The sequence below is a fragment of the Triticum aestivum genome, chromosome 2B (genome assembly GCF_018294505.1).
Source record: "Triticum aestivum cultivar Chinese Spring chromosome 2B, IWGSC CS RefSeq v2.1, whole genome shotgun sequence".
In the NCBI taxonomy this organism is placed as follows: domain Eukaryota; kingdom Viridiplantae; phylum Streptophyta; class Magnoliopsida; order Poales; family Poaceae; genus Triticum; species Triticum aestivum.
This window is the reverse complement of record NC_057798.1, coordinates 720,462,430-720,488,179: the sequence shown is the minus strand read 5'-3', so window position 1 is coordinate 720,488,179 and position 25,750 is coordinate 720,462,430. Positions and strand designations below refer to the sequence as shown.

The 25,750-nt window shown below is 49.1% G+C and overlaps 2 protein-coding genes across 4 annotated transcripts; one reads left to right on the top strand and one right to left on the bottom strand.

Moving 5' to 3' along the window:
• Positions 1 to 1,360: 1,360 nt before the first annotated feature.
• Positions 1,361 to 3,950, bottom strand: LOC123046942 (uncharacterized). Of its 3 annotated transcripts, none has more exons than XR_006422681.1 (5): positions 3,629 to 3,849; positions 3,057 to 3,547; positions 2,132 to 2,538; positions 1,929 to 2,048; positions 1,361 to 1,696 (listed from the first exon to the last, which is right to left on the bottom strand). XR_006422681.1 is itself a non-coding variant. In XM_044470396.1 (5 exons), exons 1-4 carry the CDS (start codon positions 3,933 to 3,935, stop codon positions 2,427 to 2,429), a joined length of 708 nt encoding a protein of 235 aa, XP_044326331.1. In that variant the 5' UTR covers positions 3,936 to 3,950; the 3' UTR covers positions 1,770 to 2,048; positions 2,132 to 2,426. The 3 variants fall into 3 exon arrangements, 2 of the variants coding, with proteins under 2 accessions (XP_044326331.1, XP_044326333.1); XM_044470396.1 differs by lacking the exon at positions 1,361 to 1,696 and having other exon boundaries at positions 1,770 to 2,048; positions 3,057 to 3,170; positions 3,373 to 3,547; positions 3,629 to 3,950; XM_044470398.1 differs by lacking the exon at positions 1,361 to 1,696 and having other exon boundaries at positions 1,770 to 2,048; positions 3,057 to 3,170; positions 3,426 to 3,547; positions 3,629 to 3,859.
• An 18,807-nt stretch (positions 3,951 to 22,757) lies between these two features.
• LOC123039483 (F-box/LRR-repeat protein At2g42730) lies at positions 22,758 to 24,679 on the top strand. The gene has a single exon (XM_044462631.1). The coding sequence runs from the start codon at positions 22,860 to 22,862 to the stop codon at positions 24,588 to 24,590; it is 1,731 nt and encodes a 576-aa protein (XP_044318566.1). The 5' UTR covers positions 22,758 to 22,859; the 3' UTR covers positions 24,591 to 24,679.
• Positions 24,680 to 25,750: the final 1,071 nt, after the last annotated feature.

The window sequence follows — 25,750 nt, the reverse complement described above, 5'->3', positions numbered from 1 at the left end:
GAACCCCTCGAAGGATCTCGCCGGAAGGCGTCGATGGTGCAGACGGACCTGCTTCGCGCCGGAGATTTTCTCCATAAACCTCTTGAACCCGGCGAACTCCGCCTCCCCGGAAAGGACTCGGCAGAAATCGACCGTGCACGACTGGATGATCGCCGGAATGCCGTGCAGAGACAGGAGCGACTCCGCGGGAACCGTGCCGCAGTAGTCCAGGGCCATGAGCTCCGAGGCGTCGATGTCAACAGAGTCCACGTCGTGGCAGCACCGAAGGGCGAACCGGCGGAGGCGTCTATCGAGGACAGAGACTTTGTCTACCCCTAGGTTGGCTTCTAGGGCCAGGTCCACCAGACGGGGGCAGCTCGCGATCAACCGCTGGACGCCGGCCTCGGAACTGCAGCGCACGCCGGTCAGGCGCAGCGTCTCGAGGGATGGTAGGTTGATGACCTCCGGTAGATTCAGCGTGCAATAGGCGAGGCACAGCGAGCGTATAGCGGTGCAGCAGAGGAGATTTCTCGGCAGGTCATACCAGCCGCCCCCTCTGCCGCGCCCGAGCATGTCGCGATCATTGGCGTGTGGGCAGATCGGGCCGAGGCGGAAGGTCAGGTCGAGGTGCAGCTCCTGGCTGCTGTGCCGCAGCACGCAGGAGAGCCACTGGTCGACATGGCAGCGGTCCCATCCGTTGCAGCTGTCGAAGGCGACCTGGAGGCTGCGCAACGGCACGTTGGCGCCGGCGCACCGGCGGCGGCAGAGGATCGCGGACCAGACGTCGTCCAGGAGGGCGGCGCTGCAGCTCTTCCTTTCCTTGCACTACAGGAAAAAACTTATAAGCCGTGTATCTAATACACTTGGCTTATGCCTGTTTAAACTCGGTTTATGTATAAGTGACCGGCTTATACGGTATAAGCCGAGTGCCCAAACAAAAAAACTCGGTTTATGTATAAACCGAGTGTTTTCACAAGGCTCTCGGTTTAATAAAGTAACGTGGCGGCGGCCGGGTGTTAACGGCCACGTGTTACAGTCTATATAAGCCGAGTGCGTCTGCGCGCTACACGGTTTACCTATAAGCCGTGTGCCTCCTCTCAATGCACGCTTTACATATAAGGCGAGTGCCTCCGCTAGCCACACAGCTTATATATAAACCGAGTGCCTTATAGCTGCTGTACACGGTTTATTTATAGGCCCGTGGCTTATACATATGGCCTATAAGCCGGGTTCCTTTGGCTGAGGTACACGGCTTATAGCCTATCCGTGGCATATATGACCTATAAGCCGGGTGCTGTTCGCTAGGGTACTCGGCTTATAGGCCATATAGCATTTTTTTTTTGCTTCCTTCAGGGAGCAGCAAAATATACATATTCAGGAATACATGATCAACCAAAATATATCCAGCAATATATATCCAACGAAGGTTCACAACAACAATATAACAACGAATCCCGGCCCTGAGTTCAAAGTCCGCACATGCATACATACGCAACACAAGTTCACAAACGAATGGACCGTGAGTGAGTTCCAAGTCCGCACATGCATACATATCCAACGAAGGTTCACAACAACATACATACATAGGCATCCAGAGTTCACAAATGAAAGGACCGTGGCCGTGAGTTCCAAGTTGACACCAGGCATGAACCTAAAAGATGCAATGAGCTCCACCGCAGCATGTATGCCCACTACCAACGGCATCTACGATGCAAACCTATAAGTCAATTATCACACACATGAGTTTACAAAGTTAAGTTGCAAAGATAGATAAGACACTGGACTCAACGAGCATCAACATATAAGGTTCAGATTAAAGCTAAGATGTACGAACAATATAAGCATCAACACTCGTTGGCTCTACCATCAACAATGCACAAGTTGTAAGTTGAGAAGCACAAGCAACGACAAGACGTGACCATCAACAATGTACAAACATAGACAACCACCTCAAGTGATCATTCCTGTTGTTGAAATAGGGCTTGCTGCATTTTCATGGCTTGCTCCTGTTTAAGCGCGGCATTGGCATAAGCCTCCTACCGCAACCTGGTTTCTTCCTCTAGGCGGCCCTACAATATGCCATGGCAACAAGTTCACCATCGTTGCAACACAAAGAAGAAATCACAAGGAAGGTCAACGAAGCAAAACATACCTCGAATTGATGGAGCATGTGCAGCCCAGGCTGTGGGCAACGCTCTATAGCAGGACCTGAACTCGACGTGGTAGCACGGAGGTGGGAGAGATTCGGAATGTCCTTCTTCCGGATGGCGCCGTCACCAACGTATAACCGGCCACCCTTCTTGCCTTGTCCCGACTAGACGGAAATCGTAGCATCAATGTCCTGTGAGGCCGGATCAGAGTCGGGCCCGTTATGCTGTTTGAACTTCCCACCGTATACATCAATCCTCAAGCCAGCACCTTCGTTGACCCACCCCCTTCCGGTTTCTTTAACAAGCGGGAGAAACATAATCCCATAAATGCATTGAGTGGCTCGGTGCCGGTTGTCCCTCCAACAAGAAGCCCTGCAACGACGGTCCCGTCTTCAAACTAATGCATGTCCTGTAATAAAGTGCAAACTGAGATCAAACATAAAACAAAAATGCTTCTTTTATCATCAAAAAGCTCTTCGCAAGGAATAAGCTGCATCTCATATACTTTGCTGTGTCCATCACAATCACATTCAAATAAAATTGCAAACTATTTAAGTGCTTCTTTTAATCAGTGGACACTCACACACAATTTTTTTGGCAAGATGAGAATTTTAATATTGGTTTATAATTTGCAGGGATATATGAACTTGGGGATTCGATCATTCGAGAAGGTTCATAGAAGAAAAATCTCCACTCCGCATAGGTACTGTTTCTTCTCGACTCCCATAGCCTAACAATTTTTAGTTAGTACAATCATTTTAGATCAATGAATTTCAATCTTAAGTTATTAAATTTCAAATATGAGGCTGTTGTTGTTCTTGACTCCGCATAGATATTGTTTCTTCTCTATTCCCATAGCCTAACATTAGGTACTGTCATCATTTTGCTTCCTGAAGATGTAATTGGGGGAGGGAGCAGAACCAAGACCTGGTTGCTGCTGTTGTTGTTGCAGACGAGGAGGGGACCAGCAGAGGCACCTTGCTGCCAGAGCACCTTGCAGAGGAGGAGGAGATCAGCAGGGGCAACTTGCCAACAGAGCACCTTGCACATTATTTGGCTTATTAGTTTCTACTAGCAGTATAGTGTGTATAGTCAAACATTGAGCAAAATTGTTTCTTTAATCATCAAAGCTCTTTGCAAGGAAGAACACACTGTATCTCATAAACTTGTTGCTGTGTCCATCAAAATTGCATCAAATAAAACTGCAAAACTACTGTAATGGACGGATGCAAACTGAACCGACCATGTGTATGTACTGAAGATGCAAACTGAACCAAAACCGTGTACAGAGAACACCTTGCCGCTTTGCCGCTGGAGCTGAGCACCTTGCCACCGGAGGAGCCGAACCGGATCTGGGTCAACTTCCGGGCGTCCTTCTCCTCGCCAAGCACCTTGCCGTCCGAGGAGCCGAACCGGATCTGCAGGGAACACGGCCGGTCAGAGAGAGAGAGAGAGAGAGAGAGAGAGAGAGAGAGAGAGAGAGAGAGAGAGAGATGTACCTGCCGGTGGAGGGAAGGTGGCGCGGCGGAGAAGGCTGACAACCTCAACCCTAGCAGACAGCGAGGGGCGGCGGCCGGTCGGAGGGCCTGCTCGGGGGAGCTCATGCTCGGCGAGGGAGGTGGTGGGGTGTGGATCTGGTGGAGAAGGGGGGGGGAGGGTGCAGCGCGGGGGCGGGTGGCGGCGCGGCCGGCGGTGGGTGCAGGCAGCGGAGTAGCGGGCGATTTTTGGTGCGCGAGGTGGGGGGCGCCGCGGGGAAGAGATTTGGGGGAAGATGAGCGCGCCTGTGTTTTGGTAGGTCCCGCGCATTCTTTTTCCTACTAGGGAAGTCCCGCGTTTTATGCTTCTGTTTTTTTATTAGCTAAGCCGAGCACTACACACGGTTTACACTATATTATATTCGTTCTATTTCGTTAAAAAGGTATTTTCCAATTGGTTTCTCAATCTTTTCATATTTTCTTTTATTACATTTTTTAACTTTTTTATTTTGTGTTATTGTATTTTTTGTATTCCTTTTTATTTCATTGATTTATAAATGAAATCACCCTTTATTTTGTTATTTCGTACATATATTATGTCACTTTGACATGGCATACCAACGCTGGGCCATATGCAAGTCGCGGCCTCGCGACATGCGAAGGCTTTGTGTAGCAGAAGTATCTGAACACTTTCCTCTACGCAGATTGCTCTTCGCGTGTCTACGGTTGTGGCCGGCGGCCTCCAGGGGCTAGCCATGCCGTCAAATCTTGTGTCGGGGCCTCTTACACGTCTAGAAGTGTGGTGGCGGGTGCCCACACCCGGCACGCGTCTCCGGAGTGTGACCCCCTTCACGGATGGCGCCTGGAGGGGGAAACGGCCGCGTCGGGTCGACACGGAGGGAATCTTGCGGTGGGTTTGGCCCGGACCTTGTTTCGAAATGTTCCTATGGGCTGACCTACCACAATCAGATGGAGAGGTCTATTGGTCAAAGCACGTCCGACGAAAGTCAAAGGGTTAGATCTCCTGGTCAACCGCTCTAGGGATAGGCGGAACGGGAGCCTTGGGGGTAGCAATGCCACCGGAGCGCCGCGCAGAGGCTTCATACATGCCTTAAGGTGTGGTGGCATGTCTGAATAGGCAGCACGCGGCTCCGGGGTGTGGCCCCCCTCACGGACAGTGATGACACGATATAGTAAACATTCTGTGGTAATGGTGCGGCGTGAATATTACTAAACACTCGGAGCGCGATAAAATCATGATCTTTTACACGGCGTGGGCACATGTGATATAGGACAGATGGTAATTTTTCATAATTTTTGGTGATGCAGAAGTATCTGAACACTTCCCTCTATGCGCATTGCTCTTTGCGTGTCTACGATTGTGGCCGACGGCCTCCGGGGGCTAGCCATGTCGCCAAATCTTGCGTCGGGGCCTCTTGCACGTCTAGAAATGTGGTGGCGGGTGCCCACACCCAGCACACGTCTCCGGAGTGTGACACCCTTCACGGACGGCGCAGCCGCTGACACCTTATTCCGTAGTGTTCCTATGGGCTGACCTACCACAACCGGGTGGAGGGGTCCACTGGTCAAAGCCCGTCAGGCGAAAGTCAAAGGTTTAGATCTCCTGGTCAACCGCTCCAGGGTTAGGCGGGACGGGGCCTTGGAGGGTAGCAATGCCATCGAAGAATTGTGCGGGGCCCTCGTACATGCCTTTAGGTGTGGTGGCATGTCTGAAAAGGTAGCACGCGGCTCCGGAGTGTCCCCCCCCCCTTACGGACGGCGATGACACGGTATAGTAAACGTTCTGCAGTAACGGTGCGGCGTGAATATTATTGAACCCTCGAAGCGCGCTAAAATCATGATTTTTTTACATGGCGTGGGCACATGTGATATAGGACGGATGGTAACTTTTCATAAATTTTGGTGATGCAGAAGTATCTGAAAACTTCCCTCTACGCGGATTGCTATTTTTTGAGCTAAATGACCCTGAAATTGAAAAGCACTACAAATGAAGTCTTAAAAGGTTGAAACTTTGCATGGTATCATCCTTTCACCCATACATGGGTAGGCCATTTGCAGACAAGGGAGGGGCAGGCCCAACCACCGGGGGGATAAAATTACCTCAGTGCCATGCCTGATCCAACCACTTAAATCCTCAGAAAATCGTATGATGTCGGCAATCCTCTGGAGCTGGCACGGTGTCATCATATGGCCCCCGTAGGGTGTGGTAAAATGTCGGGCGCGTTTCGAGTAGGCCTCACCTGAGGCTGCTTGTAAACTACACCATCTCTGATGTAGTCTCTGGGTACCAAGAGGGAACGAGTCGGGTATGTGAAGGAAGTGCGGGCACTGTTGCTCCGTTGACCTCGAAACTTCTCGTGCTCAAAGGAGTTCATCGAATGACACGTACCAGGCCCCTGCATTTTCCAGACCCGCCTGGAATATTTGTGACATTTATTGCACCGCTAGTGTTTCGGTGCCGGAAATTGCAGATCTGCAAGGCGACACATGAAATCATGCCCAGAAGCGGCATGCAAAATCCTACGTAATGTCTTTGCGACGTGCGTAGGCCTTTTGCAGGCAAGGGAGGGGCAGGCCCAGCCACCCTGGGGAAAAATTACCTCGTCGCCATGGCTTACTTTGCGTTACCAAATGCCCGTGTCTTGGCTCTGGACGAAGAGCAAAGCACTCAGCGTAGAGTGAACTTTCAGTAGTGATTTTTGTAGGGGAACGTTGCAGAAAATTAAAATTTTTCCTACGGTTTCACCAAGATCCATCTAAGAGTTCATCTAAGCAACGAGTCTAGGGAGAGAGTTTGCATCTACATACCACTTGTAGATCGCGTGCGGAAGCTTGCAAGGTGATGATGTAGTCGTACTCGACGTGATCCAAATCACCGATGACCTGCGTCGAACGGACGGCACCTCCGCGTTCAACACACGTACGGAACAGCCACGTCTCCTCCTTCTTGATCCAGCAAGGAAGGGAGGAGAGGCTGAGGGAGATGGCACCAGCAGCAGCACGACGGCGTGGTGTTGGTGGAGCTGCAGTACTCCGGCAGAGCTTCGCTAAGCACTATGGAGGTGGAGGAGGTGTTGGGGAGGGAGAAGGAGGCAACCAAAGGCCAGGGCGTTCAGGTATGAAGTCCCTCCTCTCCCCCCACTATATATAGGGGTGCCAAGGGGGGTGGCCGGCCCTAGGAGATCAAATCTCCTAGGGGGTGCGGCGGCAAAGGGGGGTTTTCCCTCCCCCCAAGGCACCTAGGAGGTGCCTTACCCTCCTAGGACTCTTGCCCCCCTTGAACCCTAGGCGCATGGGCCTATGTGGGGCTGGTGCCCTTGGCCCATTAGGCCAAGGCGCACCCCCTTACAGCCCATGTGGCCCCCCGGGACAGGTGGACCCACCTGGTGGACCCCCGGGACCCTTCCGGTGGTCCCGGTACAATACCGATAACCCCGAAACTTGTCCCGATGCCCGAAACAGGACTTCCCATATATAAATCTTTACCTCCGGACCATTCCGGAACTCCTCGTGACGTCCGGGATCTCATCCGGGACTCCGAACAACATTCGGGTTACTGCATATACATATCCCTATAACCCTAGCGTAACTGAACCTTAAGTGTGTAGACCCTACGGGTTCGGGAGACATGCAGACATGACCGAGACTCTCTTAGTCAATAACCATCAGCGGGATCTGGATACCCATGATGGCTCCCACATGCTCCTCGATGTTGTCATCGGATGAACCACTATGTCGAGGATTCGATCAAACCCTGTATGCAATCCCCTTTGTCAATCGGTACGTTACTTGCCCGAGACTCGATCGTCGGTATCCCAATACCTTGTTCAGTCTCGTTACCGGCAAGTCACTTTACTCGTACCGTAATGCATGATCCCGTGTCCAACACCTTGGTCACATTGAGCTCAATATGATGATGCATTACCGAGTGGGCCCAGAGATACCTCTCCGTCATACGGAGTGACAAATCCCAGTCTCGATCCGTGTCAACCCAACAGCTACTTTCGGAGATACCTGTAATGTACCTTTATAGTCACCCAGTTACGTTGTGACGTTTGGTACACCCAAGGCATTCTTACGGTATCCGGGAGTTACACGATCTCATGGTCGAAGGAAGAGATACTTGACACTTGCAAAGCTCTAGCAAAACGAACTACACGATCTTTTATGCTATGCTTAGGATTGGGTCTTGTCCATCACATCATTCTCCTAATGATGTGATCCCGTTATCAACTACATCCAATGTCCATAGTCAGGAAACCATGACTATCCGTTGATCACAACGAGCTGGTCAACTAGAGGCTTACCAGGGACATAGTGTGGTCTAAGTATTCACACGTGTATTACGATTTCCGGATAATACAGTTATAGCATGAATACAAGACAATTATCATGAACAATGAAATATAATAATACTTTTATTATTGCCTCTAGGGCATATTTCCAACAGTCTCCCACTTGCACTAGAGTCACTAATCTAGTTACATTGTGATGAATCGAACACCCATAGAGTTCTGGTGTTGATCATGTTTTGCACGCGAGAGAGGTTTAGTCAGCGGATCTGCGACATTCAGATCCGTGTGCACTTTGCAAATCTCTATGTCTCCATCTTGAACATTTTCACGGATGGAGTTGAAACGACGCTTGATGTGCCTGGTCTTCTTGTGAAACCTGGGCTCCTTTGCGAGGGCAATAGCTCCAGTGTTGTCACAGAAGAGTTTGATTGGCCCCGACGCATTGGGTATGACTCCTAGGTCGGTGATGAACTCCTTCACCCAAATCGCTTCATGTGCTGCCTCCGAGGCTGCCATGTACTCCGCTTCACACGTAGATCCCGCCACGACGCTCTGCTTGCAGCTGCACCAGCTTACTGCTCCACCATTCAACATATACACGTATCCGGTTTGTGACTTAGAGTCATCCGGATCTGAGTCGAAGCTAGCGTCGACGTAACCCTTTACGACGAGCTCTTCATCTCCTCCATAAACGAGAAACATGTCCTTTGTCCTTTTCAGGTACTTCAGGATATTCTTGACTGCTGTCCAGTGTTCCTTGCCGGGATTACTTTGGTATCTTGCTACCAAACTTACGGCAAGGTTTACATCGGGTCTGGTACACAGCATGGCATACATAATAGATCCTATGGCTGAAGCATAGGGGATGACACTCATCTCTTCTTTATCTTTTGCCGTGGTCGGTGACTGAGCTGAGCTCAGTCTCATACCTTGTAACATAGGCAAGAACCCCTTCTTGGACTGATCCATTCTGAATCTCTTCAAAATCTTATCAAGGTATGTACTTTGTGAAAGACCTATGAGGCGTCTCGATCTATCTCTATAGATCTTGATGCCTAATATATAAGCAGCTTCTCCAAGGTCCTTCATTGAAAAACACTTATTCAAGTAGGCCTTAATGCTGTCCAGAAATTCTATATTATTTCCCATCAGGAGTATGTCATCTACATATAATATGAGAAATGCTACAGAGCTCCCACTCACTTTCTTGTAAACGCAGGCTTCTCCATAAGTCTGCATAAACCCAAACGCTTTGATCATCTCATCAAAGCGAATGTTCCAACTCCGAGATGCTTGCACCAGTCCATAAATGGATCGCTGGAGCTTGCATACTTTGTTAGCGTTCTGAGGATCGACAAAACCTTCCGGCTGCATCATATACAGTTCTTCCTTAAGATGCCCGTTAAGGAATGCTGTTTTGACGTCCATCTGCCATATCTCATAATCATAGTATGCGGCAATTGCTAACATGATTCGGACGGACTTTAGCTTCGCTACGGGAGAGAATGTCTCGTCGTAGTCAATCCCTTGAACCTGTCGATAACCCTTAGCGACAAGTCGAGCTTTATAGATGGTAACATTACCATCCGCGTCCGTCTTCTTCTTAAAGATCCATTTGTTTTCTATCGCTCGCCGATCATCGGGCAAGTCTGTCAAAGTCCATACTTTGTTTTCATACATGGATTCTATCTCGGATTTCATGGCTTCAAGCCATTTGTTGGAATCCGGGCCCGTCATTGCTTCTTCATAGTTCGAAGGTTCATTGTTGTCTAACAACATGATTTCCAGGACAGGGTTGCCGTACCACTCTGGTGCGGAACGTGTCCTTGTGGACCTACGAAGTTCAGCAGTAACTTGATCCGAAGTACCTTGATCATTATCATGGTTTTCCTCTTCAGTTGGTGTGGGCATCACAGGAATGGTTTCCTGTGCTGCGTCACTATCCCGCTCAAGAGGTAGTACTTCATCGAGTTCTACTTTCCTCCCACTTACTTCTTTCGAGAGAAACTCTTTTTCCAGAAAGCATCCGTTCTTGGCAACAAAGATCTTGCCTTCGGATCTTAAGTAGAAGGTATACCCTATAGTTTCCTTAGGGTATCCTATGAATACGCATTTTTCCGACTTGGGTTCGAGCTTTTCAGGTTGAAGTTTCTTGACATAAGCTTCGCATCCCCAAACTTTTAGAAACGACAGCTTAGGTTTCTTTCCAAACCATAATTCATACGGTGTCGTCTCAACGGATTTAGACGGTGCCCTATTTAAAGTGAATGTAGCTGTCTCTAGAGCGTATCCCCAAAATGATAGCGGTAAATCGGTAAGAGACATCATAGACCGCACCATATCCAATAGAGTGCGATTACGACGTTCGGACACACCGTTTCGCTGAGGTGTTCCAGGCGGCGTGAGCTGTGAAACGATTCCACATTTCTTTAAGTGTGTACCAAATTCGTGACTTAAGTATTCTCCTCCACGATCTGATCGTAAGAATTTTATCTTTCGGTCACGTTGATTCTCCACCTCATTCTGAAATTCCTTGAACTTTTCAAAGGTCTCAGACTTGTGTTTCATTAAGTAGACATACCCATATCTACTCAAGTCATCTGTGAGAGTGAGAACATAACGATATCCTCCGCGAGCCTCAACGCTCATTGGACCGCACACATCGGTATGTATGATTTCCAACAAGTTGGTTGCTCGCTCCATTGTTCCGGAGAACGGAGTCTTGGTCATTTTACCTAAGAGGCATGGTTCGCACGTGTCAAACGATTCATAATCAAGAGACTCTAAAAGTCCATCGGCATGGAGCTTCTTCATGCGCTTGACACCAATGTGACCAAGGCGGCAGTGCCACAAGTATGTGGGACTATCGTTATCAACTTTAAATCTTTTGGCATCTACACTATGAACATGTGTAATATTACGCTCGAGATTCATTAAGAATAAACCATTGACCATCGGAGCATGACCATAAAACATATCTCTCATATAAATCGAACAACCATTATCCTCGGACTTAAATGAGTAGCCATCGCGTATTAAACGAGATCCAGATACAATGTTCATGCTCAAACTTGGCACTAAATAACAATTATTAAGGTTCAAAACTAATCCCGTAGGTAAATGTAGAGGCAGCGTGCCGACGGCGATCACATCGACTCTGGAACCATTCCCGACGCGCATCGTCACCTCGTCCTTCGCCAGTCTCCGTTTATTCCGCAGCTCCTGCTGTGAGTTACAAATATGAGCAACGGCACCGGTATCAAATACCCAGGAGTTACTACGAGTACTGGTAAGGTACACATCAATCACATGTATATCAAATATACCTTTGGTGTTGCCGGCCTTCTTATCCGCTAAGTATTTGGGGCAGTTCCGCTTCCAGTGACCCTTCCCCTTGCAATAAAAGCACTCAGTCTCAGGCTTGGGTCCATTCTTTGACTTCTTCCCGGTAACTGGCTTACCAGGCGCGGCAACATCTTTGCCGTCCTTCTTGAAGTTCTTCTTACCCTTGCCCTTCTTGAACTTAGTGGTCTTATTGACCATCAACACTTGATGTTCTTTCTTGATTTCAGCCTTCTGCTGACTTCAGCATCGAGAACACTTCGGGAATGGTCTTTTCCATTCCCTGCATGTTGTAGTTCATCACAAAGCTCTTGTAGCTTGGTGGGAGCGACTGGAGGATTCTGTCAATGACCGCCTCATCTGGGAGGTTAATGTTCAGCTGGGTCATACGGTTGTGCAACCCAGACATCTTCAGGATGTGCTCACTGACAGAACTGTTTTCCTCCATCTTACAACTGTAGAACTTGTCGGAGACATCATATCTCTCGACCCGGGCATGAGCTTGAAAAACTAGTTTCAGCTCTTCGAACATCTCATATGCTCCGTGATGCTCAAAACGCTTTTGGAGCCCCGGTTCTAAGCTGTAAAGCATGCCGCACTGAACGAGGGAGTAATCATCAGCGCGAGACTGCCAAGCATTCATAATGTCTTGGTTCTCTGGGACGGGAGCGTCACCTAGCGGTCCTTCTAGGACATATTGTTTCCTGGCAGCTATGAGGATGATCCTCAGGTTCCGGACCCAGTCCGTATAGTTGCTGCCATCATCTTTCAGCTTGGTTTTCTCTAGGAACGCGTTGAAGTTCATGTTGACATTAGCGTTGGCCATTGATCTACAAGACATATTTGCAAAGGTTTTAGACTAAGTTCATGATAATAAAGTTCTAATCATATTATGAACTCCCACTTAGATTAGACATCCCTTTAGTCATCTAAGTGTTACACGATCCGAGTCGACTAGCCCGTGTCCGATCATCACGTGAGACGGACTAGTCATCGTCGGTGAACATTTTCATGTTGATCGTATCTTCCATACGACTCGTGTTCGACCTTTCGGTCTCCGTGTTCCGAGGCCATGTCTGCACATGCTAGGCTCGTCAAGTTAACCCTAAGTGTTTTCGCTGTGTAAAACTGTCTTACACCCGTTGTATGTGAACGTAAGAATCCATCACACCCGATCATCACGTGGTGCTTAGAAACGACGAACTGTAGCAACGGTGCACAGTTAGGGGAGAACACTTCTTGAAATTTTATAAGGGATCATCTTATTTACTACCGTCGTCCTAAGTAAACAAGATGCATAATACATAATAAACATCACATGCAATTATATAGTTGTGACATGATATGGCCAATATCATATAGCTCCATTGATCTTCATCTTCGGGGCTCCATGATCATCTCGTCACCGGCTTGACACCATGATCTCCATCATCATGATCTCCATCATCGTGTCTTCATGAAGTTGTCACGCCAACGACTACTTCTACTTCTATGACTAACGTTTAGCAATAAAGTAAAGTAGTTTACATGACGTTATTCAATGACACGCAGGTCATACAAAAAATAATGACAACTCCTATGGCTCCTGCCGGTTGTCATACTCATCGACATGCAAGTCGTGAATCCTATTACAAAGAACATGATCTCATACATCACAATTCATCATTCATCACAACTTCTGGCCATATCACATCACATGATCAATCGCTGCAAAAACAAGTTAGACGTCCTCTAATTGTTGTTGCATCTTTTACGTGGCTGCAATTGGGTTCTAGCAAGAACGTTTTCTTACCTACGAATCACCACAACGTGATTTTGTCAACTTCTATTTACCCTTCATAAGGGCCCTGTTTATCGATTCCGCTCCAACTAAGGTGGGAGAGACAGACACCCGCCAGCCACCTTATGCAACTTGTGCATGTTAGTCGGTGGAACCGGTCTCACGTAAGTGTACGTGTAAGGTTGGTCCGGGCCGCTTCATCCCACAATACCGTTGAGCAAGAAAAGACTAGTAGAGGCAAGTAAGATGACAAAATCCACGCCCACAACAAAGTTGTGTTCTACTCGTGCAAAGAGAACTACGCATAGACCTAGCTCATGATGCCACTGTTGGGGAACGTTGCAGAAAATTAAAAATTTTCCTACGGTTTCACCAAGATCCATCTAAGAGTTCATCTAAGCAACGAGTCTAGGGAGAGAGTTTGCATCTACATACCACTTGTAGATCGCGTGCGGAAGCTTGCAAGGTGATGATGTAGTCGTACTCGACGTGATCCAAATCACCGATGACCTGCGCCGAACGGACGGCACCTCCGCGTTCAACACACGTACGGAACAGCCACGTCTCCTCCTTCTTGATCCAGCAAGGAAGGGAGGAGAGGTTGAGGGAGATGGCACCAGCAGCAGCACGACGGCGTGGTGTTGGTGGAGCTGCAGTACTCCGGCAGAGCTTCGCTAAGCACTATGGAGGTGGAGGAGGTGTTGGGGAGGGAGAAGGAGGCAACCAAAGGCCAGGGCGTTCAGGTATGAAGTCCCTCCTCTCCCCCCACTATATATAGGGGTGCCAAGGGGGGTGGCCGGCCCTAGGAGATCAAATCTCCTAGGGGGTGCGGCGGCCAAGGGGGGTTTTCCCTCCCCCCAAGGCACCTAGGAGGTGCCTTACCCTCCTAGGACTCTTGCCCCCCTTGAACCCTAGGCGCATGGGCCTATGTGGGGCTGGTGCCCTTGGCCCATTAGGCCAAGGCGCACCCCCTTACAGCCCATGTGGCCCCCCGGGACAGGTGGACCCACCCGGTGGACCCCCGGGACCCTTCCGGTGGTCCCGGTACAATACCGATAACCCCGAAACTTGTCCCGATGCCCGAAACAGGACTTCCCATATATAAATCTTTACCTCCGGACCATTCCGGAACTCCTCGTGACGTCCGGGATCTCATCCGGGACTCCGAACAACATTCGGGTTACTGCATATACATATCCCTATAACCCTAGCGTAACTGAACCTTAAGTGTGTAGACCCTACGGGTTCGGGAGACATGCAGACATGACCGAGACTCTCTTAGTCAATAACCATCAGCGGGATCTGGATACCCATGATGGCTCCCACATGCTCCTCGATGTTGTCATCGGATGAACCACTATGTCGAGGATTCGATCAAACCCTGTATGCAATCCCCTTTGTCAATCGGTACGTTACTTGCCCGAGACTCGATCGTCGGTATCCCAATACCTTGTTTAGTCTCGTTACCGGCAAGTCACTTTACTCGTACCGTAATGCATGATCCCGTGTCCAACACCTTGGTCACATTGAGCTCAATATGATGATGCATTACCGAGTGGGCCCAGAGATACCTCTCCGTCATACGGAGTGACAAATCCCAGTCTCGATCCGTGTCAACCCAACAGCTACTTTCGGAGATACCTGTAATGTACCTTTATAGTCACCCAGTTACGTTGTGACATTTGGTACACCCAAGGCATTCTTACGGTATCCGGGAGTTACACGATCTCATGGTCGAAGGAAGAGATACTTGACACTTGCAAAGCTCTAGCAAAACGAACTACACGATCTTTTATGCTATGCTTAGGATTGGGTCTTGTCCATCACATCATTCTCCTAATGATGTGATCCCGTTATCAACTACATCCAATGTCCATAGTCAGGAAACCATGACTATCCGTTGATCACAACGAGCTGGTCAACTAGAGGCTTACCAGGGACATAGTGTGGTCTAAGTATTCACACGTGTATTACGATTTCCGGATAATACAGTTATAGCATGAATACAAGACAATTATCATGAACAATGAAATATAATAATACTTTTATTATTGCCTCTAGGGCATATTTCCAACAATTTTTGCATGTCATCATAATATGGGTACGCTAGGGGGTCGAAAGAGTCATCAAAATATTAAAGTGGCGTTAAATTGAGAGTTTCACAAATAAGACCAATGAAACCTAGTCGACAAGAAATAGGTGAGAATAATAATACTAATTAAGTAGTAAATATAAATGCAATGAAAACTATCTTGAACCAATTTCGCATAAATGTTACGGGTTGCCAAAAATCCGCAGAAATGTAAGCCTAGTGCTTTCATCGGGCACACGGCTTATATGTCATGTAAGCCGAGTGCTTACGCAGGGCACACAGCTTATAGACAATGTAAGCCGAGTGCTTTCGTCTGACACACGGCTTATAGGCTGCTCCGTGACGGCGCCGTCAACTACTTCCGTTGCAGACACGTGGCAGATGTCTTTGCCGAGTGTGTGCTGTAAGCCGGGTGTTTTTTCCCGCAGATACCGTGTGGTTCATATAAGCCGAGAGCTTTTTTGCAACACTCGGCTTATAGATGACCATAAGCCGAGTTCTTCGTATTTACCGGGTGTTTTTCTAGCGAGACTCGGCTTAGAGGATCATAAGCCGGGTGCCCGAAAAATAGCACTCGGCTTATAAGCTAACACACGGGAAAACAGGATTTTCCTGTAGTGTTGGCCTCGTAGTAGAAGGTGGTCCAGTCGCTCGCCCTTGCGCCCTCGCGCTCCCCGAAGGAGATGGTCTGGACGTTGGAGAAGATGTCGCGCCACCGCCGGGACAGCCCCGCTGCGCGGCCGGCCGCCTTGGTTGGGAGGTAGGAGAGGACGTGGCCCAGCAGGAAGTCCGGGAGCTCGCTCAGCCGATCTCTGCTCCCCGACGGCGAAGCCATGCCGATCCGATCTGGGAAAAAAGGCTGCCATATGCAACGACTAATATGAGGCAAGGGTTTCTCTAGGGTTTCCTGACGTGACCGACTAAGGGCATGTACAATGGTTATATCTTAGCCTTATCATTGCTGAGGTGGAGGAGAGAGAAATGAAAAAAGAGTTTTGTCTTATCTTAGTTAAGAGATGATCTCTTAGCATAGTTTGTCTCACCACAAATTTAGGAATAGAGATAAGACTAAGATATAACCCATTGTACGTCATGTTTTATTGTCATATCTTAGTTGCATGGTGGGTGTAAGATAAAGCTGTCTTATCAACCATTGTACATGCCCTAATCACGCACGGATCTTTCGGGCCAAGTTTGTTGGCAAAGAATCAGGAGTGATTTACAAACTCTGTTAGCATAAATAAATACCGCCTGCACCCATTCATCTGATCTGATCTGATTGGTCCCCGCGACGCCGACGACCGAAGATGGCGCCGTCGCACAGGAACGGAGGAGACCGGCTGAGCGCTCTCCCGGACAAGGCGCTAGAGCGCGTCCTCTCCCACCTAATGTCCGACGAGGCCGTGCGCACCAGCGGGCTCTCCCGGCGATGGCACCACGTCTACGAGGGCGTCCCCGTCGTCCACCTCGTCGACACCAAGTCAGGCGAACGGCACGGCCGCAGCGGCGGCCTCAAGGTCTGCTTCGACCACCAGGTGACGAGCACGATCGTGGGCAAGGCCGCGGAGACGCCGATCCGCACCTTCCGCGTCACCGTGCTCCACCCCCCGTACGACCTGCTCGACCAGTGGATCGCCACCGCCGTGAAATCCGGCGTTGAGGACCTCGACGTCAAGCTCAGGTACTGGGACGACGCCATGAACACGCTCTGCCCCTTCCTCCGTTGCCCGTACAGCGGTGATAAGCACTCGGCGGACTTCGACAAACACAACAGGGGCAGGTTCACCAGGACGCACCCCCACATCTTCGGCTGCCCCACGCTCCGGCGGCTGCGGCTGGCCAACTGGACGCTCGATCTGCCCGGAAGCGTGGACATGGCGTTGCTGGACACGCTCTGCCTCGCGAGGATCATGGACCCCTACGGGGAGCTGCAGCAGCTGATCTCCGCCTGCCCCCTCATCACCAAACTGACGCTGGAGGAGTGCCCGACCATCAAGGAGATAGCGGTGACGCCTGCCCGCCTGCGGAGCTTCACCATGATCTGCTGCCACAACGCCACCAGCGTCGATCTTCGCACCACCTGCGTGCAGTCGCTGCACTACAAAGGAGGCCTCCCTGCTCGTGATGCACCGTTCATCACGGTCGCGGATTACGAAGGAATCATGGCGGTGAAGGTTGAAATCTGCGGAAAACTCAACGGGACTGATCGAGACGACGTTGCTCCGGTCACAAGGCTCATCGGCCAGTGCACCAAGCTGGAGTATCTTCACCTTTCCTTGCGCCCATCGATGGCATACAACAGCAGCCTGTTCGCCAGTGTCATACGCGGCCTGCATAGCCTCACGCACCTGAGCCTCCAGGGCTGCTTGCCCACCGAAGACGCCGTCCGGTCGGTCTCTGCTTTGCTTGTCGACGCCAAGAACCTGAAAGTACTGTCGCTGTTTCCTCTGGGTCCAGAGCCTCCAAAGAACAAGAGAATGCGTATGTACAGGGACCAAGACGACGACAAATCGGATTCAGATAGTGAGCCAGAAGAGGGTCCGGCCGTCAGCGATGGCGTCCAGTACCGAATGCCCAAGACTCTGTGGAAAACGCACGTCAGGTGCTTGGCTTACAAGGTGAGAAGAATCAACATTGGAAACTTCCAAGGGCGGCCTCTCGAGAAGATGCTTGCAAGGTTTCTGCTCTCCAGGGCTGCAGCTTTGGAGGAATTCTCTGTTACCTTAGCACCTGAAGTTCATCCACAGAAGGATGAGATTACGAAGGAGTTAATATCCTGGCGACAAAATCGCCGTACTAGAGTAATATGCAAGTAGATTGCAGCGACAGTAGCTTGCATTTTAAGATCAAACATTAGAAAGAATTTTATTTATTTTGTTTCTTCTGAGAAACACCAGGATATAATACATATCATTTGCTTAGTTGAATATTTCTCTGTTAAATGTATTCCTTTTTCCCTGATACTATATTCGAGCAAAATTAACTCAGCTAGGACCTGATATGCAATTAATGTCAGACAAGCATGTCCTTACATTGCCGAACAATTCTACATGACTTGCACTGGCATTGACACAACAATCCATATATTATTAAGCTGAGTTGGAACAAACAAACTGTTATTATGCAGATAATGCACTATTTAAGCTGCTTGAAAAACTCTAGGAATGTCTTACTCCGTATTTGATTTTTGGAGATCAGCACCACCTCCAAGAAATCCTGGTTACTTTAGCAAGAAAAATCACATACTGTTGACATCAGTTCCCAGAAGCATCGGAAGGGGCTATCTACCTATGCAAGTATAAAAGGAACAAAACAATGAAAACAAGCATATACTACCTCAATTAATCAGCTAACATGCCAGTTAATCGCTACTCGTAGGGTGGCCGAATCGAATAGCACCTATTCATCGTGTTAACTTATTAGGCCGATTAATTGGCCTGTTAGACCAATTAATTGGCATATTAGGCCGATAAATTGGTTGTTAGGCTGATTAATATCATTGCTGACCCATTATCTTGTTGGCAGACAAAGCCCAAAATTTTGCCCCGTAACCCCTCCCATCCTCCTCTCTCTCTCCTCAATAGCTAGGGTTCGATCAAACAGTAGGATATTTTGTTATACTACATAGCTGAGAGCATGAGAGTATGGTACAATACATAAAAAACTAGATATATATTGGCTATTCCTATTTAATCTATCGATTAATGGTCGACCGATTAATCCAGTTAATAGGCCGATTCATCAATTAATCACTACTCCCAAGCCTACCGAGCAACTACCATTTACCGATTTCCTTAACAATACCTCATAGTATATGTCAATCTGAAACCTGATGATTGAAAAGGCAAGAGATGCGGGGAAGTGGGAACTCTTAACTGGAAGAGCATTGTACCACCCAGAAGGCAATTCCCCTGACACTATGCTATGGCGTCACATCTTTGCATAGCGCATACTATGCAAACTCTGCATTCCGTTCAGCTCCAAGAGATACACCCTGATCAATATGGTGACCTGCCAATGCATGTGGGGGTTGGTTATTTAACTGGAAAAAAAATCTTAATTTCAGTCATATTCTATTTCTATGTAATAATTTCGAGTTCAGATTGACATTATTTATGTCAGACAAAAATGAAGTCTCTACTGTAGACCAATTTTCAACAAGTTACTCAAATCTGAAAATAGCATTACAAATAGACACTCGCTATTTCCATATTTGTACCAGTCACAAAATTGTAGAATGTAAATGGGGAAAACATATCCTAAACATAATCAAGCATGCATGTTTCAGAAGTGATGTTCTAGTTCTGAACGGTTCCCTCTTAGTTTTAACAGTTTACTATTATAGAATACAACAGAATAATACATAATGTGCAACCCATCATTTTCCAATATGTTCATCCAATAAAAATGATTTCTGAACTAAAATAGGTTACCATATGTCCTTGAAAATTGATTATCCAATGCCTGATAATCATTTAAACTGATGCAACATATCTTAGTATTTACTCTACATGGCAGAAATATTTCCTAAAGCAAATTTGACATCAATAACAGTATAAGAAGCACGCATATTTCGAAGCTTCCCACCCCTGCTAGAATTTGCATCACACATGATGCAGAGCGCTCCCATGCGAATGCTCTCCCTCCACGGCCCATGCTCTCGCACCACACATAGCTGGCTGCCGCCGCACCTCGTGCCTCTCCACCGATGAGCTCGTCGGTCCGAGGTGGGTCGTCGAGGGAGGATCCATCGCAGGAGAATCTTTGAAGCCTACTTGCATTCTCTCAGAGAAGCGAGAGGGGGCGGAGGGATGAATCCCGTGGATTGGATCCCTTTTTCGATGCAACTTCGCCTGGTGCGGGCCGCGACGGTGTTGGAGGCGAAGCGTGTGGCCAAGGAGAGACGAGACAGGGCTTACGATGTGCCGGGCCATGCTTCCCCGGCTGAGATGGACCGGTTTTTTTTGCCGGAGACAAGGTCTACCTTGGAGGAGGTGGCATCCAGATTACTTATGATCACGTATCCTCCTTGAGACTTTGTTGTGTTCCTTTTGCGGGCTTGTTATGTTGATGCCCCCAGCTAGTACTATCTATTTTTCCTTTTCGAACCTATTTGTTTTTCCTGTGGAACTCCATTCGTTGTGGCTGTATCATGTTGTGGCTCCATTTACAAAGCAGTGCAAGAACTCTTTTTCGGTACGTTGGAGAAGGTGTTTTTTTTTGAGAATGTGGAGGAGGTCGTTGGAGGAGGTGAACATATGTAAACTTTGTGATGAATATGACCGAGGAAGCTGTTGCCAATATTGATCAACTTCTTCATGTATTGCAATTGCACCCATCATTTTACCATTTTAATTAATACAATATCAGTTGAGCCCATCTCTCTAACTTAAAAGGTACTTGAAATTTAAGTCATGAGAACTTAACTGAAATTAATTTTATTGTAAGCTTCAATGATTCAATTTTCCATTGTGAGATAAATATTTACAACATTTTGTATGCGGATGTGCCTGCAGCAACGTGTTGGGAGTCATCTAGATTTTTACTATGGCACAAATATTTCATAATAGACCCTGTAATACCAATTTCACATAATTAATAAATGTTGGCAAAATGTTCCATAGTGATTGTCAAACTTACAAATATTTGACTGACCAAACTGTAAAACAGCTTACAGTTTCGAGCAGAAGGCCAACTCATTTATAATCTCAACAATGACCTATGTATTGCTTCTGTTCTTTACATCTCCTTTTGCATATTGCTTCTATGAGTTTAGAAGCTGCAATTTTCAGCAAAACCTAACATGGCACGAAACTAATCATGTCACGGCAAAATTATTTTGAGATTGCATGACGGAAGATCACAAGAAAGTCTTTTCTACATCGGCCATCACCCAGCTATCAATCTCATTCTTGAGCTTAGACTGCAACTCGAACGTCCCCTTCACGAGGACGACACACATCCTCTCAAGCACAAGCGCGTTGCGGAACAACAGCCTGGCCATCATCCTTTGTGTCTCGTCACCCACGTAGTGCACCATGTTGATCTCCTTCATTCGGTGCCGCAGACACGGCATCGAGAAGCTTGCCTCATCAGGAACCATGAACTCGTAGGGAGCTACGAACAAATCATCGCTCTCTGCATCCTTCTCCTTTTCCACAACGTCATCCTCATATTCCTCGCCCATGGTGCCATATTGATCTTCGGTGTCCTTAACGCGCTCTTCCATGTACAGCGACAGAATCTCCAGGTTTGGGGTCTGCTCCAGGATTCTACCCACTGAGACGACAATGCCGCAACTATCAAGGGGCCCTTGCAGCACGAGCCGCGTCAGGCTAGAGAACGAGGGGAACCCCAGGAAGAACCTGCTCTCTAGACTTCGGTTGTGCAAATGCAGGTACTTGGCATCAGATATTTTCTCCATAAACCCTCTGAACCTGGTAAACTCCGCCTCCTGGGAGAGCGCTATGCAGAAGTCGACCGTGCACGAAGGGACTCCCCGCAAACCGTGCAAGGACAAGAGCGACTCGGCGGGCACCGTGCCACAGTAGTCCAGCGACCTCAGCTCCGACGCGCCGATGTCAACAGACTTCACGTTGTGACAGCAGCGAAGGGCGAATCTGCGGAGGCGTTTGTCGAGGACCGATACTCTCTTCAGGCGGTAGATACCTTCCAGCGTGAGGTCGATGAGGCGGGGGCAGCTGGAGATCAGCCGCTGGATGCTTCTCCCACCGTCGCAGTGGGGAGCCGTGATGCTCAAAGTCTCGAGGAGTGGCAGGTTGACGGCCGTCGGCAGTTTCAGCCGGCAACAGGCCACACGTAGCGTCCGTATGACCGTGCAGGTGAAGAGCCTTCTTGGGAGCACATATGTCCACAGCCTACTCATCTTGTCACACTCATCCTCGTGGTCAGAGTTGTCGGTGCCGCTGTCCACCACCCCTTCCTCGCGGCCCTCGTCGTGGCCCTCGTCATCTTTGCGGCTACAGATCTGGCCGATCTGGAAGCGCAGGTCGAGGTGGAGCTCCTGGTTGCTATGCCGCAGCACGTAGGAGAGCCACTGGTCGACGTGGACGAAGTCCCAGTGGTGGCAGCTGTCGAAGGCGAAGCGGAGGCTGCGCAGCGGCACGTGCTGCCCGGCGGTCCGGCGGCGGCAGAGGAGCGCGGAGCAGACGTCGTCGAGGAGCGCCGCGCTGCCGCTCTTCTTCTCCTCGGCCTCGTAGTAGTCGGAGCTCCAGTCGTCGGCCCTCTCGCCCTGACTCTCAGCGAACGAGATGGTGTGGACGTTGCAGAAGATGTCGCGCCACCGCCGGGACAGCCCGGCGGCGCGGCCGGCCTCCTTGTTTGGGAGGAAGGAGAGGACGTGGCCCAGCAGGAAGTCCGGGAGGTCGCTCAGGCGATCCCTGCTCCCCGGCGCCGGCGGCGTTGACGAAGCCATATCGATTTTGCCGCAGGGTTGTTTGGATCCGATCCGGCAATCTAGCCGTCGATCTGGGTTGGCATGCAGTCCAACTATATATAACGACGGTTTCTCCAGGGTTTATGTGCGTGGGCCCTAGTCTTTTGACCGACTATATGAACCGACTATGGTCTCCAGCGACGGAGTAGATTACAATTCGATTAAGAGGTCGAGGAGGGATCGGAGGCGGCGGCGGAACTCGGAAGCGTGACATAAAAGCGCACGGGCCGCTTCTGATCTGATCTTGATTGATCTCGACGACGACGACGATGGCGCCGTCGCACAGCGAGGGGCAAGACAGGCTGAGCGCTCTCCCCGACAATGTGCTGCAGCGCGTCCTCTACCACCTCCGGTCCGACGAGGCCGTGCGCACGGGCGCGCTCTCCCGGCGATGGCGCGACGTCCACGAGGCCGTCCCCGTTGTCGACCTCGTCGACACCAAGACGGGCGACCGGAACTACGGGAGACTCAAGGTCTGCTTCGACCAAAAGGTGGCGTGCGCGATCCTCAGCAAGGGAGCGGAGACGCCGATCCGCGCCCTCCGCCTCAGCAGCGTCCTGAACCCCCCGCGCGACCAGCTCGACCAGTGGATCGCCTCCGCCGTCACCTCCGGCGTGGAGGACCTCGACGTCAAGCTCAGATACAAGGGTAGTAACTGGGGACCCCCCACGCAGCCGCTCTGCCCATTACGCGAATATGAGCGAAGCGACAGTAAGATGTACGCCAAGACTCAGCGGCTGATCTTCCGCTGCCGCACGCTCCGCCGCCTGCGCCTGACGAGCTGGACGCTGGACCTGCCGGGGAGCGTGGACATGGCGTCGCTGGACACGCTCTGCCTCGGGAGGATCGTCGACGGAGGCGGGATGCTGCAGCGGCTGCTCTCGAGCTGCCCGCGCCTTGCCAGCCTGACGCTGGAGGAGTGCCAGAGCATCAAGGAGATCACGGTGGCCAGCCCCTACCTGCGCAGCTTCGCCATGATCTGCTGCCACAATGCCACGGGCGTCGAGCTGCACACCACCTGCCTGAACTCGCTGCACTACAGAGGCGGCCTCCCTCCTCGCGGGCCGTCCTTTATCACGGTCCCAAACTTCTTGGCAGTCGCGGCGCTGAGGATTGGAATCTGCGAAGACCTCTCCAGCAAAGGACCGTCGGAAGTCGCTCCAGTGACGACGCTCATCAGCAGGTGCAGACGCCTGAGATATCTTGAACTTTCCTTGCACCCATCAATGGCCTACTACAGCAGCCTGCTCACAAGCGTCTTGCGCGGACTAGACAACCTCACAGAGCTGAGCCTCCAGGGCAGATTACCCACTGATCATGCTGTCCGGTCTGTCGCCGCCTTGCTTCTCAACGCCAAGAACCTGCAAGTGCTGTCGCTGTTCCTTCTGGGTCCATATGATCGGATGGCATACGATTTGTCTGATGCTGAATCAGAGACTGATCTGTCGGACACCAATTCAGATGGCGAATATGGTACCTATCCAGATGGCGAAATAGATGCCGTTCCAGATGGCAAAACAGATGCCGATATGGATGACGAAACATATACCGATCAAGATGCTGATCCAGATGCTGAAACAGAGACCGAGTCAGGTGGCGAATCAGAGATCGAGCCAGATAACGAGGCAGATGGTGAACCAGAGACTGAGCCAGATGGCGAACGAGATATGGAGCCCAAGGACAATGCCATCAACAATGGCGTCAAGGATAGTACCGGGATACCCCCCAGTCTGTGGCATATGGACGTCAGGTGCTTGGATCGCAGTCTGAGAAGAATCAATATTGCCAACTACAGAGGACTGCCTCTCGAAAAGATGCTTGCGAAGTTTCTGCTTTCCAAGGCTGCAGTGTTGGAGGAATTCTCAGTTACGTTAGCAGCTTGGCTTGAACCACGGGAGGATAATAAACTAGCAAAGGAGCTAACATCCTGGCTATGTGTAGGCCGTACCAGAGTAACTTGTATCTATTCAAAGAAAAAAAAAGGAGTAACTTTTAACTAGCCTGCAGCAAAATCAAAAGCTGCCTGCACTTGTAAAAAGTAAAATTAGAAAGAAATTTATTTTGCTATTTTTTGGGGGCACACCAGATACAGTAGATATGATTTGTTATTTGCTTGAATATTTCTCTGTTAAATTTGTACCTCCCTCAAGTCTTCAAGAGGCGGGGTATTCCCTTTTCAGGAAAAAGATATCCTTTGAATTTACTTTCTTTCTTAGTGACAGTTGGACACGGCAACCCAACTAGGACCTGATGAGCAATTAACGTCAGAAACAGCATGTTCATGTGTTGCAGAAGGCAGATAATTCGAAAACAAAGAAAGAAAATAGCACAATGCAGATAACTCTGCATAAAAGAAAGCAGATAGCACAATACATCTGCATAAAAGAAAGCAGATAGCACACAATACATCTGATAGAGAGAGAAAATGCATCTGACAAAGTTAGGAAAACAATTCTACTGTACATGAGAAGCAGCAATAGGAAAAACTCTCTACGCATTATTAAGCTGGCAAGCAAACGACAGAAAGAGCATTATTTACAGCTAGCGTAGCTGCTTCAAAAGCCCAAGGGTACGCAGATAGCATATTTGATGTTGCAAGATCAGCGCTATCCAAGAAATCCTGGTAAATCTAGCAAGAACATTCGCCTACTATTCAGAACATTTCCCTGAAGAATCAGAAGGGCTATCAGCAAAAGCAAACAAAGAGAACAAAACAATGAAAATCCAACATATGTTATGACATCGGATGAAATATTGAATGGGCGGACGTGGAGTCCAGAACACTAACACGAAGGGCATTCTCCCACCCAGAAGGAAGCTCCCCTGAAATTATGCCATTGTCCCAGCAGCCTCCTGTTAGCAATTCTTTGCATAGAACATACTCTGTGAATTGACATTCGGCTTCAAGAGATGCACCCTCATCTATGGTGACTTAGCAATGCCTGCGAGAATTGATTTATCTAATCAAAATCCTGTGGCAAAAGAAAAAGTTTAATCATATCCTATTATTGTGCAAAGATTTTGAATCGGACTGGCAATATTGATCTGGAACAAAACTCAGGTCTACTGGACAACAACTTTTCAACAGCTTATTCAAAGCTGAGAATAGTATTAACATTCACCAGATAGTACTATTTGTCTTGCCAAGACTATTTATTAT

Bases quoted from the DNA above. Each gene is read 5' to 3' on its own strand.
- LOC123046942 (XM_044470396.1), bottom strand. From the start codon at position 3,935: ATGCGCGGGACCTACCAAAACACAGGCGCGCTCATCTTCCCCCAAATC. The intron at 3,171-3,372 runs GTCGGTTCAGTT...ATAATGTGCAAG, and splicing joins ATCTTCAGTACATACACATG to GTGCTCTGTTGGCAAGTTGC. The intron at 2,539-3,056 runs GTCTTGGTTCTG...ACTTTATTACAG, and splicing joins ACAACAACAGCAGCAACCAG to GACATGCATTAGTTTGAAGA.
- LOC123039483 (XM_044462631.1), top strand. From the start codon at position 22,860: ATGGCGCCGTCGCACAGCGAGGGGCAAGACAGGCTGAGCGCTCTCCCC.